Source organism: Pelophylax lessonae, assembly GCF_965119305.1.
Source record: "Pelophylax lessonae genome assembly, chromosome: 10".
Classification (NCBI taxonomy): domain Eukaryota; kingdom Metazoa; phylum Chordata; class Amphibia; order Anura; family Ranidae; genus Pelophylax; species Pelophylax lessonae.
In genome coordinates, this window is record NC_138777.1 from 230,506,574 (window position 1) to 230,523,358 (window position 16,785).

General features: G+C 48.1%; 1 protein-coding gene across 6 annotated transcripts in view; it reads right to left on the bottom strand.

Annotated features, from left to right (window-relative positions):
• ZFHX3 (zinc finger homeobox 3) overlaps nt 1-16,785 on the bottom strand; it is a 169,005-nt gene that overhangs the window by 45,546 nt on the left and 106,674 nt on the right. For 4 of the 6 annotated variants that reach the window (XM_082269672.1, XM_082269673.1, XM_082269674.1 and 1 more), the window contains exon 4: nt 13,558-13,792. In XM_082269672.1, the coding sequence (XP_082125798.1) occupies nt 13,558-13,792 (235 nt within the window). Of the gene's footprint in view, nt 1-13,551; nt 13,793-16,785 lie in introns of those variants that run through there. The other 2 variants (XM_082269671.1, XM_082269675.1) reach the window with 2 other exon arrangements.

Consider the following 16,785-nt stretch of genomic DNA (forward strand, 5'->3'; position numbering starts at 1 on the left):
CCTGTCAGGAATCGCAGGTGGTTAGCAAGGCAACCAGCCTCTAAAGATGAAGCCCGGGATGGAAGTGGGCCATTCCCCTACAGATCGGCCTGGTCAGGTTTTCAATTTTGCTGTCTGCAGCAGCCGCCAACGGGAGAGGGAATCCTGCAAAACTGCGGGGGGAAAGGGGCACACAGAGGGGCCCAGACATCAGATGAAAAGGGAACATGTCCTAGAACCAGTCCAGAGGGACAGAGAGGGAGAAGAAGCTGGCAGTGCTGCAGTGGGATTGGTGTCTGCAATAAGACCATACAGCCAGCCCTCCTGCTCAGCAGGTTCCCAGGCCCCCCTTTTGAACTGATGAGGCCTGGGCCCGGTACAGGAGTGACCCTGTCAGGAATCGCAGGTGGTTAGCAAGCAAGGCAACCGGCCTTTAAAGATGAAGCCCAGGATGGAGGTGGGCCGTTCCCCCTACAAAATCGGCCTGGCCAGGTTTTCAGATGGAAGGAGAACATGTCCTAGAACCAATCCCTTTGCAGTGCAGCCAGAGGGACGGAAAAGAGGACAAGCTAGCAGTGCTACAGGGGAGGGGGAGGCAGAAGAGAGAAGAGGATTGGAGCCCTCCTGCTCAGCAGGTTCCCAGGCCCCCCCTTTTGAACTGATGGGGCCTGGGCCCGGTACAGGGGTGACCCTGTCAGGAATCGCAGGTGGTTAGCAAGCAAGGCAACCGGCCTCTAAAGATGAAGCCCGGGATGGAAGTGGGCCATTCCCCTACAGATCGGCCTGGCCATGTTTTCAATTTTACCCTGCATGCGTTTTAGGCATTCCATATTTATTAAAAGTTTTTATCAAATTTTACCCCATGTGCACTTTTGATGAAAAGCCAACATAAAAATGCTTCACATTGCAAGTCTCTGACATTACATGCGGCGTTCTGAAAAATAAAAAACGAACAATGGCGTGGCAAAAAAAAAAAAAAAAAGTATCTACGTAAACAGAAAAAAAAAAAAAAATCTGTCGGGTTATTAATAGTGCCGTGCACACGTCCTTCAAACAAAAGGATGAGGTGAAAATTCCAAGCGAGTGAATGCACTTTGCTCTGTTTCATAGAAGCAAATGGATTTGGTGCTTTTTATACATTAATCAATCAATATTGCTGGCCGTAGATGAGCGGCACAGCCAAGATAGGAGTGACCTCCCAGGCAGACAGGACACTTTAATGCTTAGAAGACAGCTCAGAGCTTAGCAACTTGGCGAATATGTTTGTGCCTGATTAGCCCTGGAAGGCAGCGGCTGTGAGCAGTGCACTAAATATGACAAGGTTAGTCGTTTTCAATTTGCGCAGGGAGACGAAATGAGTGACTGAGGGGTGGGGGTGGGGGGGGGCACAGCATTGTCCCGCTTTCACAGGAAGCCGGCCTATCTGCATTCTTTCATACTGACGGAGCTGCACACTAAATGAAGAGGACCTGTCTACTTGACGCAGCACAGGGATGTAGGAGGGCTTTAAAAAAAAGGGACGCAATGGGGATTTACTAAAGGCAAACAGACCGTGCACTTTGCAAATGCGGTTGCTCCAGAGCTTAGTAAGGCTCCATTCACACCAATGCGTTTTTTTACATGCTTTTTGCAGAAACGCAGGACTTTATTTTAAACGGGTTCCTATAGTGCAGTGGTCCTCAACTCTGGTCCTCGGGACCCACCAACAGGCCATGTTTGCAAGATAACTAAATTACAATCACAGGTGATCTCATTTGCTGCTCAGTGATTGCAGTATTCTAATCTGCATCTCCCCAAGGTAATACTTAAAATCTGGCCTGTTAGTAGGTCCCGAGGACCAGGGTTGAGGACCACTGCTATAGAACACGTTCATATCAATGCATTTTGTTCTGTGTTTTTGGAAAGGGTCAGGGACTTTAAATGCAAAATGGTGCTTTTTTTGTTCAATAAACTTCAATAGAGAAGCTGCATGAAAAGCATATTTCGTTTTTACCGCAATTTGCATTTTAAATCTTCCCAACAACAAATCTCAAAAAAAAAAAAAAAGCCAAAAAAAAAAAGCAAAAAAAAAAAAAATGTAAATACGCACGCAATGGGGATTTACTAAAAGCAAACAGGCAGTGCACTTTGCAAATGCGGTTGCTCCAAAGCTTAGGACAGCAGGGGGGGGGGGGGGGGGGCTTTTCTTTCTGATCCGGGGGGGGGGGGGGGGGGCCTTTTCTTTCAATCCCGGGGGGGGGGGGGGGCCCTTTTCCTCCCATGGTCGGGCCACTTATTACAGTCCCGCAGCAGGACCCCGCACAGTGGTGAAATGCCAGGGCCCGGTCGCGAGTGCGAAGACAAGCAGCTGGGACCAGGAAATAGCGATAACCCCTTTGCCTGGTTGTGGGAATTATAGGACTAGCTGAACAGAGTTACACATCCAGGGCTTTGGAGGTGAAAGCATTTCACATTTGTGGGTTTCAAATATTTCTCGTTAGTTCAAGTATTCTGTTCTGTAGTCTGCACTCCCCTAAATACTTCAGGAAATATGAATTATTGCTATTAACGCACGGATACATCAACAAAGCGCTTCAGTGTTCTTCTTTAATATGGAGGTTACAGAAATGTCAATGACTCAATTTCTATACAAGTCTGGGGACTTTTCCATATATAGCTGTGAATGTCACGGCTTCACTTCATACAAGGAGGAGGAGAATGATGCAACTTTCTAGCCGTAGTCCTTTATACAGCCTATAGATCCAGCATTAATCATTCTGCACAACTTCTCATTCATTTTAAAAGGCCAGCCCACCCTAAACAGACCCAGCGGGTACTGACAGTGGCGGGATAAACCGATGGCTGGATCACATAAAGGACTTCTCCCCTTAAAGTTCTCTCACGGACCTCAAAGGAGTCTTACATTTCCTAGTTGTGAAAATTCAAGACCCAGAGCAAAGGATTATGTAAAAATTTGACAGAGCAGGTAAGCACGTAGGTAGAGTCGGGAATTTCAGGTACATAAAGCAGGTGGGCAGTGTTAGCATCTCAAGTACATACATAGCAGCTGGACAGAACTGGCATTTCCGGTATATACATAGTTGGTGCAAGGTGGGATCTTGGGTACACACAGCAGGTGGGCAGAGCTGGGATCTTTGGTACATACACAGTAGCAGGTGGGCACACTTAGGATCTCAAGTACATACGTAGCAGCTAGACAGAGCTGGGGTCTCTAATACATACATACAGCAGTCATATCTGGGATCTCGGGTTCATGCAGCGGGTGGGCAGAGCTGGGGTCTCTGGTACATACTGGAGGGTGGGCAGAGCTGGGGGTCTCTGGTACATACTGGAGGGTGGGCAGAGCTGGGGTCTCTGGTACATACTGGAGGGTGGGCAGAGCTGGGGTCTCTGGTACATACTGGAGGGTGGGCAGAGCTGGGGTCTCTGGTACATACTGGAGGGTGGGCAGAGTGGCGATCTCTGGTACATACTGGAGAGTGGGCAGAGCGGCAATCTCAGGTACATACTGGAGAGTGGGCAGAGCTGGGGTCTCTGGTACATACTGGAGAGTGGGCAGAGCTGGGGTCTCTGGTACATACTGGAGAGTGGGCAGAGATGGGATCTCTGGTACATACTGGAGGGTGGGCAGAGCTGGGATCTCTGGAACATACTGGAGAGTGGGCAGAGCTGGGATCTCTGGTACATACTGGAGAGTGGGCAGAGCTGGGATCTCTGGTACATACTGGAGAGTGGGCAGAGCTGGGATCTCTGGTACATACTGGAGAGTGGGCAGAGCTGGGATCTCTGGTACATACTGAAGAGTGGGCAGAGCTGGGATCTCTGGTACATACTGGAGGGTGGGCAGAGCTGGGATCTCTGGTACATACTGGAGAGTGGGCAGAGCTGGGATCTCTGGTACATACTGGAGAGTGGGCAGAGCTGGGATCTCTGGTACATACTGGAGAGTGGGCAGAGCTGGGATCTCTGGTACATACTGGAGAGTGGGCAGAGCTAGGATCTCTGGTACATACTGGAGAGTGGGCAGAGCTGGAATCTCTGGTACATACTGGAGGGTGGGCAGAGCTGGGATCTCTGGTACATACTGGAGGGTGGGCAGAGCTGGGATCTCTGGTACATACTGGATAGTGGGCAGAGCTGGGATCTCTGGAACATACTGGAGGGTGGGCAGAGCTGGGATCTCTGGTACATACTGGAGGGTGGGCAGAGCTGGGATCTCTGGTACATACTGGAGGGTGGGCAGAGCTGGGATCTCTGGTACATACTGGAGGGTGGGCAGAGCTGGGATCTCTGGTACATACTGGATAGTGGGCAGAGCTGGGATCTCTGGTACATACTGGAGGGTGGGCAGAGCTGGGATCTCTGGTACATACTGGAGGGTGGGCAGAGCTGGGATCTCTGGTACATACTGGAGGGTGGGCAGAGCTGGGATCTCTGGTACATACTGGAGAGTGGGCAGAGCTGGGATCTCTGGTACATACTGGAGAGTGGGCAGAGCTGGGATCTCTGGTACATACTGGAGAGTGGGCAGAGCTGGGATCTCTGGTACATACTGGAGAGTGGGCAGAGCTGGGATTTCAGGTACATACTGGAGAGTGGGCAGAGCTGGGATCTCTGGTACATACTGGAGAGTGGGCAGAGCTGGAATCTCTGGTACATACTGGAGGGTGGGCAGAGCTGGGATCTCTGGTACATACTGGAGGGTGGGCAGAGCTGGGATCTCTGGTACATACTGGAGAGTGGGCAGAGCTGGGGTCTCTGGTACATACTGGAGAGTGGGCAGAGCTGGGGTCTCTGGTACATACTGGAGGGTGGGCAGAGCTGGGATCTCTGGTACATACTGGAGAGTGGGCAGAGCTGGGATCTCAGGTACATACTGGAGGGTGGGCAGAGCTGGGATCTCTGGTACATACTGGAGAGTGGGCAGAGCTGGGATCTCTGGTACATACTGGAGAGTGGGCAGAGCTGGGATCTCTGGTACATACTGGAGAGTGGGCAGAGATGGGATCTATGGTACATACACTGAGGGTGGTGCGGAGAACTCTTACAGATGCAAGAAGCTGATAAACCATACATTCTTCTGAGTTCCCCTTAAAGACCACCTACATTGAGAGAAAAATGGATGTTGGTTCACTCGACTCAATACATTCAGACTCCCGAGTCCTTCATACTTGTCCCAGGACAGGGATTTAAAGGCAGCCAGGAAACTAGCACTCTCCTCAGTGGATGACGGACATTTCTAGAGGACTGCCTGGTCTGAATCTGATCACTGGTACTTAAAAAGTGATCGAATGTAAATACGCTTTATAAAAACGAATGCCGGGTCATTCGGGGCTGACAGCGCTGTCCTGAGCCTGGCTGACGGCTAAGTGGAAATAATCCTATCAAACCTTGGCACGGTAATCATCTCCAAGAGGTCTAAACACTTTCCATCCGGTTCATTATCCTTCTGTTTGAGAACGTTTCCAAATAAGTCCGACTTTGAGCTTCTAGCAATGAGCGGTGTCGGAGCGTCTGCAGAAATTGAACAAATGCCCCGCCGCTTCGTTTAATAACCTGCTGGAGGGAGAGATCTGCAGCAGACTGGCTCTCTGCAACCTGACTGGCTGCTCTTTACTGTCCTACATAAGCCTAACAGTGGATTGGCTAGTTCTTTTATAACCGGTGTCCTTTAAAGTAGCGTTACATTACCACGTTGATTCATCCTTTGTTGCAAATCAGTGCTGCTGATCTCTTGCAGCTTCTTTGCAGCAACTGCATGCACACCAGAGATGGCTGTACAGCATTTCTCAGGGCAAGTTTTCTGATGGTGACTGCAGTGAACCAGGAGAGTCGCAATTGCGACCTGGCTCCATGCTGCAGGGGGCCCTGTGGCTCCCCTGTCACAATTAGCTCAACAACTAAATAAGAGGAGCGGCAGGAGCAACATGTAGAGGACCTGATCCCCCTCCGTTTTCCTCCTGCAGCCGCTGAAAGTCAGATTCTCCTCCTCTCCCTCCCCCAGGTGTCCTCAATTTCCTTTCTCTGTCTCAAAGGTATGCTTAAACCTCTAATACTTCACCAAAGCCCCCCAACAGGACTCCTTAAAAAAAAAAAAATTATATATATATTTATTAAAATACAAAAATAATAAAAAACTACTGGTACCAGTGGCCGAACTACCAGGGTTGCGCTTGCGACCGGGCCTTGGCGTTCCACCACTGTGGGGGGCCCTGCTGTGGGACTGTAATAAGTGGCCCGACCATGGGAGGGAAAGCCCCCCCCCCCCAGGGTCAAGAGGGAAAGCCCCCCCCAGGGTCAAGAGGAAAAGGCCCCCCCCCCCAGGGTCAAGAGGAAAAGGCCCCCCCCCCCAGGGTCAAGAGGAAAAGGCCCCCCCCCCCACGGTCAAGAGGAAAAGGCCCCCCCACGGTCAAGAGGAAAAGGCCCTGGCTGGTGGTCAGGGGAGCCCTTCATGGTTTCTTGCACTGGAGCCCAGAATGTTCTCGTTATGCCTCTGCAGTGAACCATGCCTTTATAATGTGTATGGAAATGGTGACTGGAGTGAAAAATACAATTTATGTCATAGAAACAATGGGGGAAGAGGGAGTGCAGAATCATTTGGTTCTGTATGGTTTTTGCTCACCCCTTGTAGGCAAGGCCGCAGAGAAGATGTTGCAGTGACCCGGAGAACACTGAGCTGCACCCTTCTGATGCAACAACTATAAAGCTGGCCATCCATGTGGCAATTTTCAGTAAAGTTTTGCCGCTTCTAAACCACAGCAAATACAACTGCAAGGAAGTGCCAGTAGCTAAGCAATCTACCACCCACCAGCAATTCGAGAGCCAGAATTCAGTTGATTGTGAGGTTGAAACTGGGTAATAAATTAACAACCACCATACGGTTTGAGGGCCTGAACTGGAATGGCATCAAAATTGGATAAAAACACATTAATTCTGTTACAACTGATTTGATTTTTGCACAGCTTTTGCCCCGGGAACGTCTAAACCCATTTCATTGAGTCAATCAACACCACCATTTCGCGTCTACGATGGCTTTGGATTCTGATAAAAACAGTCATCGAACGTTCAATGGATTCACCAGAATGAAACCAGCAGCCATCTTTAAACCCTCAACTGTAGAGGGAACCTTTAAAATCAGCTCTTAAGCTTTCCACTACGACAGCTGAAAGACTCCAGAACACGGAGAAGATTAAACCAAATGAAAAACACGAGTTCTTCTCAGAAGGATGAGCAATATGCCCCGAAAATAAGATCTATACCATGAATAAGCCACCTGACCGGCAGAGGCCATTAGAAAATGAAAGGCCTGGGCTTATGTAGATCCTCTCTGTCCCAGGCCAACCCTGGCCCCTCCACCTCTCCTGCACCGCCAGAGGCACATAAAATAGAAGGCAGAATTATCCGGCAAACACTTTAATAAAAAGAAAATGTGCGGCCTGAAGACTTTCATATCCTCTTCCAAGCCGCTGTGCTGGGAGCAGGAGGCAGAGCAAACAAGAAGCAGGCTTCATGGCATTGCTGACATTCCAGGTCTCGGCTGGTCTTCTGTCTGGGATCTTCCTGCCTGGAAGCATGAATAGTAAAAGCACTGCTGGTAGCGGGAGATTAATAGAGTGCCAGCCGGAAAATAGGAACAATCCCCCCCCCTGACCCGTGCAGGAGGGAATTGTGAGATGCTCGCTAGAATCTCCCCGGCCTCAGAGAGAGGTCACAGGTCCAGCGGTCACATGGCATGGTCAGCGTAGGATTTTCATCAAAGCGACAGATAACTAACGTTTCCAGGAAGCAATCCCCATCTTTTATAACAGAATAGTTTATTTTAAAGGGTTAAAAAAAAAAAAAAAAAAAAAAAAAAAAAAAAAAAGATAGCGCATACAATTGCGACTCAAGTCATATTTCAGTTGAATGTTATTAAAAATTACTTTTCCCTTTCAATCTGCAGCTGTTGTCATTTTCTGTAAATAGCAATATGGCCACCTGGAGGCGCTCTGTACACAGGACGCCCCCCAGAAACATTTCCTGCTTGTGTGATTGGCTCACTGATTTTCCCAGAAGTCTGCGCTAAGATACAAGTCAGATTTTGGGCATCCCTTGCAACAAATAGGTAATTTTTGGTGAGATACTCCCAAAGGGAAATCATGTCTAAAAGGGGTGCAGACCTTGCCAGATTCTCATTAGAGCCCTGCAGGTGCAGCAGCTAATTATAAAACCACTCCCATTCTCCTGCACTCATGGATACAGACAAACCGCTGTAACAAAGTAGGTTACAGTGATTGTAAAGTCTTTGTTTTTCTAAATAACTAACATAGTTACATTCTGTTGGCTTTGCTTGCAGCGGCTTGGCTTGCATGCCACTGCCAAGCCTGTTGTCTACCAGTACCCCCAAGTCCTTTTCCATCTTAGATTCACCCAGAGGTTCCCCCCCTAGTGAGTAGCTTGCTTTCTGGCCCCCAAGTGCATTACTTTACATTTTTCAACATTAAACCTCATCTGCCATGTAGTTGCCCACCCCATTATTTTGTTCAGGTCCGCTTGTAAGGTTTCCACATCCAGCATAGAAGATATTGGCATGCTTAGTTTAGTATCATCCGCAAATACTGAGATTGTACTAGATATCCCCTCCTCTAGATCATTTATGAATAAATTAAACAGTATTGGTCCCAGGACAGAACCCTGGGGGACCCCACTTTCCACACCCGCCCAATCTGAGTACTCCCCATTAATCACCACCCTCTGTACTCTCCCCTGGAGCCAGTTCTCTATCCAGGTACTCACCTTATGGTCCATGCCTACCTTCCTTAGTTTGAACATGTTATACTTACCTCCTCTGAGCAGTTAAGTTTTGCACAGGGCAGCCCGGATCCTCCTCTTTTGGTGTCCCTCTTCGTTGCTCCTGGCCCCTCCCTCCTGTCGAGTGCCCCCACAGCAAGCAGCTTGCCATGGGGGCACCCGAACCGAGTTGCAGCTCAGTGTGTCCATTCAGACACAGAGCTGCCATTGGGCCCATCCCCTCTCTCTCCTGATTGGCTGACTTTGATGGACAGCAGCAGAAGCCAATGGCACCACTGCTGTTTCTTAGCCAATCAGGAGGGAGAGTCCCGGATGGCCGTGGGACTTGTGGACGTCGCTGGATAGAGATGGGTCTCAGGTAAGTATTAGGGGGTGCTGGGGGAGGCTGTTACACACAGAAGGCTTTTTATCTTAATGCACATTACTGGATCAAATGAGGGCTCAAGTAAAAGGGGGGTGAGGGGGGATGCCGATGCCTAAACATTTTTTTACCTTAATGCAAGGAATGGATTAAGGTAAAAATAGTTTAGGCTTTAGAACCACTTTAACTTTGCACTGACACCCACTGCAGATCGCAAGGGCAGTGCAGAAAAACCGGCACGGAACGCAGGTTTCCCTGCGTCATTCTAGTGTAAACGGGCCCCAACGGGTGATTTAGCCTAGGTTCACACTAGGGTGACTGCATATTCTTGCAGTTTTTAGGTGCATTTTATGCACTTTTATTTGTTCTTTTGTAAGGAGTAGACTAGTTCAACACAATACACTACAAGAAAAAAAACACCAAAAATGCACGTACATGTGGTTTTCATGTTCATGCATCTGCACCTACTCAAAAATCGCACTGCACAATGTTCCATTATCGCAACACCGCTACTCCAGTGATCTCCACTTACTTCCAAGAAGAAATCCAGTCATGGTATATTTTCAACAGTTACACTGGTCATCCATCCATCTCTGATGGGATCCCCATGGAAGCTGGAAATCACTGAAATAGACACCACTAGATGTTACTCCAGTGATCTCCACTTGCTTCCAGGTTATCTTGATGAATGGCCAGCCTGATGTATTGTAATCACGGGAGGTTGGCCGTTCAGCATGGCCACCTTTCAGAGATTGCTTTACATTTCCTGAATGAATGGAAAGCATTCTGATTGGTCAATGCTGAGAGCATGAGATCACTGCCCCACCTCGTCCAATCAAAGAACATTTTGCAATTATTTAGAAAATGCCAAGCATTCTCTGAATAGTGCCTGTGCTGAACGACCGACCTCCTGTATTCACAATGGATCAGGCCAGCCACACAGCACGGGACTCAGAAGCAAGTGGAGATCACTGAAATAGCATGAAATAGTGTCTACTTCAGTGATTTCAAGCTTCTGGGGCAATGACCAGGTATATCCAGTACAAAGCTTCACTGGTCGAAGGTATATAAAAAAAATACAGTGCCTGGAATTCTTCTTTAACCCCTACACCAGGCATTTTGAAAAAGGGGTGCTGGACGGAAGAGAACAGTTTATGATGGTTTTAGGATGGTCAGCTAGCATACCTTCAGCTGCTGTGAGTCCCATCATGCCCTGCCTTTCAAACAGTATACAGCAGGGATCTCCAAACTTTGCAAACAAAGAGTCAGTTTACTGTTCTTCAGACTTTAGGGGGCCCGGACTGTGGCTATTTGCAGTAGAAAAGGTCCCAACGTCAGTGGGAAACATAATGCCCCACCGTCGGGGGCCATCGGGAGGAACTGCGCCCCATCGTCGGGGGCCATCAGGAGGAACTGCGCCCCATCGACTGGGGCATTGGGAGGAACTGTGCCCCATCGACAGGGGCATTGGGAGGAACTGCGCCCCATCGACAGGGGCATTGGGAGGAACTGCGCCCCATCGCCGGGGGCATTGGGAGGAACTGCACCCCATCATTTCAGGCATTGTGCCCCTGGGAATATTTGTGCCCCTTCTTTGGGGTCAGTGGGGGGGGGGGGAAGAGTATGCCCCATGGTTGGTATCAGTGGATTAAATAGTGCCCCAAGGGCCAGATAGAAGCATGTAAAGGGTGGCAGTTGGCAGACCACTGGTATACAGGGTCAGCCAGGAAGCTGGAATTGCAAGTCCCAACATGTTCCAGCTGGAGCTGCTTGCTGGGTCTTGCGATTTTGAGAGAGCTTGAGATCTGCTGGTTGCTTATCACTGCCACATGAAATCACATTCACTACCAAGAACCACTGTGGGGACAGAGGAGGAAATTTATGCATCACTTTTTTTTTTTTTTTTTAAAAACTTGACTGCAAAATGTTAACACTGGAAAAAAAAAATGTAATCAACTGAAAAATTGTGACGCATTCATAAGGCTTATGAAATAATTTAACTTCATCCGCCCAAAAAACCAGCAGTCTGTTTTCTTTGCCGCTCCCCCCCCCTTCATCCTCCTTGGATGGCTATAGCCAGACCATACGGCTTATTTCAGATCTGCGGCCTACAGAATAACACGAGGCTAAATGCATTTGAAGTATGTTAACCGCCGAAACGGAGCAGAAATCATCGGCCAAGAGAAAAAAAAAAAGTTGTGTAGAAGTTTAGATGGTGACAGGAGCATTGAAAAGCCCCGGCTCTGCTGGCTCTTGTTCCTTTCTATGCAGACAATGGGGAACATACTGAGTGTTAAGTAGCTGCACCGACACATGAGTGACATGAGATGCTGCGTGCGGAGGCCCACAGAGAAAAGCGAAGGGGGGGGGGATCCCAAATGACGGGGTTAATGAGATGCAGGCCGGCCTTGTGCGCACATATACACACAAAGCTCCAGTTCCATGAAGTCCGAGCAGGAGATAGGGGTGGAGTCCCAATACTGGGAGAGAGACAAACTGGTGGAATCAGGAGCTGACAGTAACATTCAACCCCTTCCTGTCCAAACAAAAGCTCCCTTCAAGGAGCAGGCTTTGTGCTTGGGATCCCCTCTTAGACCCCCACCCTCTCTCCGGCCTTGCACACACTCTAATCGGAGAGCTGCAACAATGAGGGCAATGTGCGAGATGGGAGAGATGGCCGGCGCTCCGCAGAGATTACCACAGTCTGCTGAAACAATATGTCCACCAGTAAGACCCCGTCCCAGCAGAAGAATGCAAGGGACGGAGCCGGAAGGTGGCTCTTCCAAGGGGGGGGGGGGAAGAGTGCGGCACCTCTACAACAGAGCCAGAGAGGAGGCCGCTAAACTATACACTTTCCTAGCTGCAAAGGACAAGGGCCACACTGGGCCCCAGACAGCGGGCAGACCAGGAAACTCCTTTTGTCATCCCCAGGGCACTATGGGTAAAGACTGGCTGCCTCTCTAGATACTTCCACAGCCTCATTATTGCAGCAATTAACAGAAAGTGCCCCAGGGGAAAGTTGGAGGGAAAGGTTAGTGCGGTTGGAAGAAAATCTGGAGATACATAAAAAGCAGATGGGTCTCCATAAACACAGGTGCTCGCTAACTTTCCAGCAAGTGGTGTCGTCATGTACACAACCGGATGCCCGCAAACCACCTGAGAGTAGTCAGTCTATCGAGCGTGCGGCGACGTGCAGTCACCAACAGCAATCTGATCTTTGCTTTTAACAACCTATAGTAGATCTAAACCCCAAATGGACAACATTTTTTGCAAAACCCACCCCATGCATCATTAGGATTTCTAGGCTTTTCCCCCATAAATTACCCTTTTTTTGCATCCAAGTGCTGCCGATCTTCTCCTACCTCTTTTAGCCATTTCCTGTCTACATGCACTTGCTCCAGGGTCAGATGGGGACATGGTGGACCATGCCTGTGTAATGTATGTTGGCATGGCCACTTAAGAGTCCCCATCAATGGTCACAGGGTGACTAAAGTCAGCCCATAGAGCAGTAATGGTGAACCTTGGCACCCCAGATGTTTTGGAACTACATTTCCCATTAAGCTCAACTACACTGCAGAGTGCATGAGCATCATGAGAAACGTAGTTCCAAAACATCTGGGGTGCCAAGGTTCGCCATCACTGTCAGAGGAATTGATTTTTTTTCCATCCATCACAGTCAGTGTTGATGGGTAATAGCTTCTGCATCGCTATTGTGTTCTACTGGTGGAGGGGTGCAAGAAGATTTCCTGGCTGGCACAACACGATTACTTTAGCAGCTATAGCCGGCAGCAGGAAGACTATATAAAAACTCAGACAGGCTGGTTGTACCCAAGTTATCGACTCGGGTACAACCAGCCTGCCCACACATGGCTCAAATCTCAGCTGGTTCGCTGCTGTCAATCAAATCCTATGACATGGGAGCGCGGGGGGGTGGCACCTGATGAAGAGGGGCCTGGAACGCCGGTGGGGAATGAAGAAGAGGATCAAGGCTGTTCTGTGCAAAACTACTGCACAGAGCAGGTAAGTACAGTATAGGCATGTTTGCTTTTTATTTATTTATTTAAGAATAAAAAAGGTTTACAACCACTTTAAGACAGAGACAGTTGTCATCCCATACCAAAAAGTGACTAAACAAGGCCTTTAGAAATGACTAGGTTCACACTACTGCAGGTGGGGGGACAGCGTGTAAATTGCACCTGTTATCGCACCCCAACCAAAATGCGCTGCTCTGTTGCAGACACGGTTGCTTATCCCGGAGTTCAGCTTTAAGGAATCTAAATCCAGGTAGTGTTAACATCTACTTTAGGCAGACGGAGCAATCAGATGAATAGTGGTTGCTGTCTGTGTTATCGCATGTTGCTAGAGGGACAGGAAAAAAAAAAAAAAAAACAAGGGAAGGAAGGAGATAAGTATTTGGAAACACTCACCAGTCTCTGCAGGGGGCGAGGAGGTCCTGATGGTGAAGATCTGTCCCAAATCTTCCTCTTCTTCCGGCAGGCCCTTCTGAAGCCGCTGCAATTTGCGTAGGCTCTCGCTGCGCTGGTGTTTCATGGAGCGCACATGTTGGATTAGGTTGAGTTTGGCCTTGGTGGAGTAAGAGCAGAGCACGCAGTGATAGTAGGACGTCTCTCCTTCCACGCCGCTCTCGTGTTGCTGTAAGTGCTGCGGAAAAGCATGAAATAAACAATTAGAAGTTTATAAATGACAAATTATCACAAATAATAATATAATTCTGTACAAGTATTGTGATCCTACCAGGGAGATGCCACTTTGTCACAGTGCACTCCAGCGGCTACAGTATAACGTATATTGCTGTTGTGAATTGGCCCTAAGAGCACTACAATTGGACAGAGAAATAGCAGGTGGGTGGATTTGGTCCTGAAGTTAGACACACTGCTCAGACACAGCCACTGCTCCAAATCTGTGTGGGTGCCCCCCAACATTCAGGGCACCCACATGGATATCATAGCAGCAGCTGTACTCGTTCAGCTGTTGCATCCCACCTGACTGCCTGCACATGGATACATGGAACACCTGTGCATCCTGTTATTTATGCTATAAAAAAACACTAAAATGGACATAGCAACACATGGAATAACATTTTTAAGACCATGTACTGTTTTCACAAGGATTTATATGCCAATAAACTTGTTGGACTGGTTCATGAGCGCAAGACAGTAAGTGATGCTACAGGAATTAGGGGGGAGGAAACAAGGGACTTAAACATGACATGTGCTGAGGAACAAAATAAGTTGTTCTGGAGGAATCCAGGAAGCAAGGAACAGTCTGGAAGAAGACTCCATCACCAGGAAAAAAGTGCAGGCAAAGACGGCCCTGGCACGGTGTGCTCTTTAAGTACACCCACGTGACTGAGGCCTAAACCTGAATGTCACAAGTGGCCTGTTACCATTTTTAACCATATAAGCCCCCTTTGTGTTCCTTTCAACTTTTTTTTTTTTCAATCAGTGCTCCTCTCCAATTTAGTTTTACTTTGTTACAGGGCCTGACTTCCTTGACTTTTTACCAAGTCCACCCACCTGCCATTTCTCTGTCCAATGAGAGTCCTCCTCTTAGAAGGCAGATGGGTAGGGCTTAGCCTAGTCATCAGACATCTCTGTAGCAAAGTTAAACTATATTATAGAGGCACAGATGAGGCCTTACTATCTAACAGGCTATATCAGGATTACATAAAGAGGAAGTAAACCCTCCTCGGACACTTTTACCTATAGGTAAGCCTATGATAAGGCTTACCTATAGGTACTGTAAATATCTCCTAAACATGTACCGTTTAGGAGATATTTACCTTACATGCATCCAGTGACGTCACTGGCGCATGCGCTCTGAAGGAACGGCCGCTAGTGCCGTTTCTTCAGAGTCCCGTGCCGTGCGATGCCGAGCGATGCATACTAGCTCATTATGGCTTTCTCTTACAGGTTACAAAAAATAAAAATAAAAAAACAACTTTGTACGGGTTTACAACCTCTTTAAAAAGTGTTACTTTTTTCTTAACATTTCTTCCTTTACAATCAAACATGTCATACTTACCTGCTCTGTGCAGTGGTTTTGCACAGAGCAGCTCTGATCTTGCTCTTGTTGGGTCCCCTGCTGGCGCTCTGGGCCCTACTCCTTTGCTGAGTGCCCCCATAGTACACTGCTTGCTCCCTGTGTCTATAAAGACACAAAGCGTGTCTCAGCCCCGTCCCCTGCCTCACTGGCTCTGATTGCAGCAATGGCTCCTGCATCTCAGCCACTCTGGAAGGAAGGAATGAAGGAGAGACCCAGAGAGTCTCGGGTCTTGTGCGCATTGCTGGATCGAGATCCGGCTTAAGTTAAGGGGGGGGGGGTTTACCTTCATGCGTAGAATGCAACTTTCAGCCTTCACAACCCCTTTTTTGGGAAAAAAAAAAAAACATCTTCACCCAAACATAGCTGCCATTGCAGGGGAAAAAAAAAGGATGACCAATTGGCTGTGCTGATCTCAGGACGCTATACCAAGCATGTTTGCCACCCCATAGCCTTCATCTGTTATTTCCTACAAGGATCAACTGATGCAATCAGTGATGGGGAAGATTTACTAAAACTGGAGCACTTAGAATTTGGTGCAGCTGAGCATGGTAGCCAATCAGCTTCTAACTTCAGCTTGTACCATTAAGCTTTGACAAAAAAAAAAAAAAAACCTGAAAGCTGATTGGCTACCATACACAACTGCACCAGATTCAGTACATCTCCCCCAACGTGTCTCACTGCTTGCATTCTGCAGACTGTATCTGGCCAACAGAACCGTGTGACACAAAAAAAAAAAAAAAAATAAAAATCTTACAGTTAATTACTTAGTGATGACATTAAAAACCTAACAAAGTACCCTGTGAACGCAGTGTGTACCGAAGACGCTAACAAATTCTAATTAAACTTCCCAAGAATCAAATATTAAAAAGACCGACGGCCTGGACATCAAAGTGCCAATACCCTTCGGCATGCCAGAAATTTATACTGAAATTAAAATGATCAGATAACATCTATCATTGTGTTGGGTAGGACATACCACACCTGTCAGAGACCCAAGCAGGAATTCTGAAGACAAAGTATACTCAGTGGCTTTTTATGTCATTTGTATTTTATGTGGTACGGCCATTATCCCCAGCAAGGCCAAATCTGAAACACACACACACCTGTAGATGCACAAACTTGAACACATGGAATTTCTGCACCTGAACCTTCAAGCAGGGCAGACTTTAACATAGGGCAAAGGGGGCAGCTGCCCAGGGCTTAGTCATTGTTGGCCTAAAGCAGCTGCCCCTTCAGCCCACTCTGCCTGCAAATAGTTAAGTGGATTTGGGGGGGCTCCAAGAAAATGTTTGCCCTGGGTGTGAATGGAGCCTTATGATTTACTGCTGCTCAGGGGGCACTGGGCTTCAGCAAAATGGCCGCCTCCAGCAAGAAGACAGGAACAATGCTGGAGACAATTTACAGCACACACTCATTTTGGTAGCAGAATTCTTAATGTGGAATGGATGTTCCTTAAATACATTTTTTCTGGAGTTGTAATGGGTTAAGTTCCACTTTAATACACCAAGGTTCTCAAAATGTAAGGGCATCCATACACCCATTCACACTGGATGCATTGAACAGTGTTGGGCAGCATTGCCCCACACACA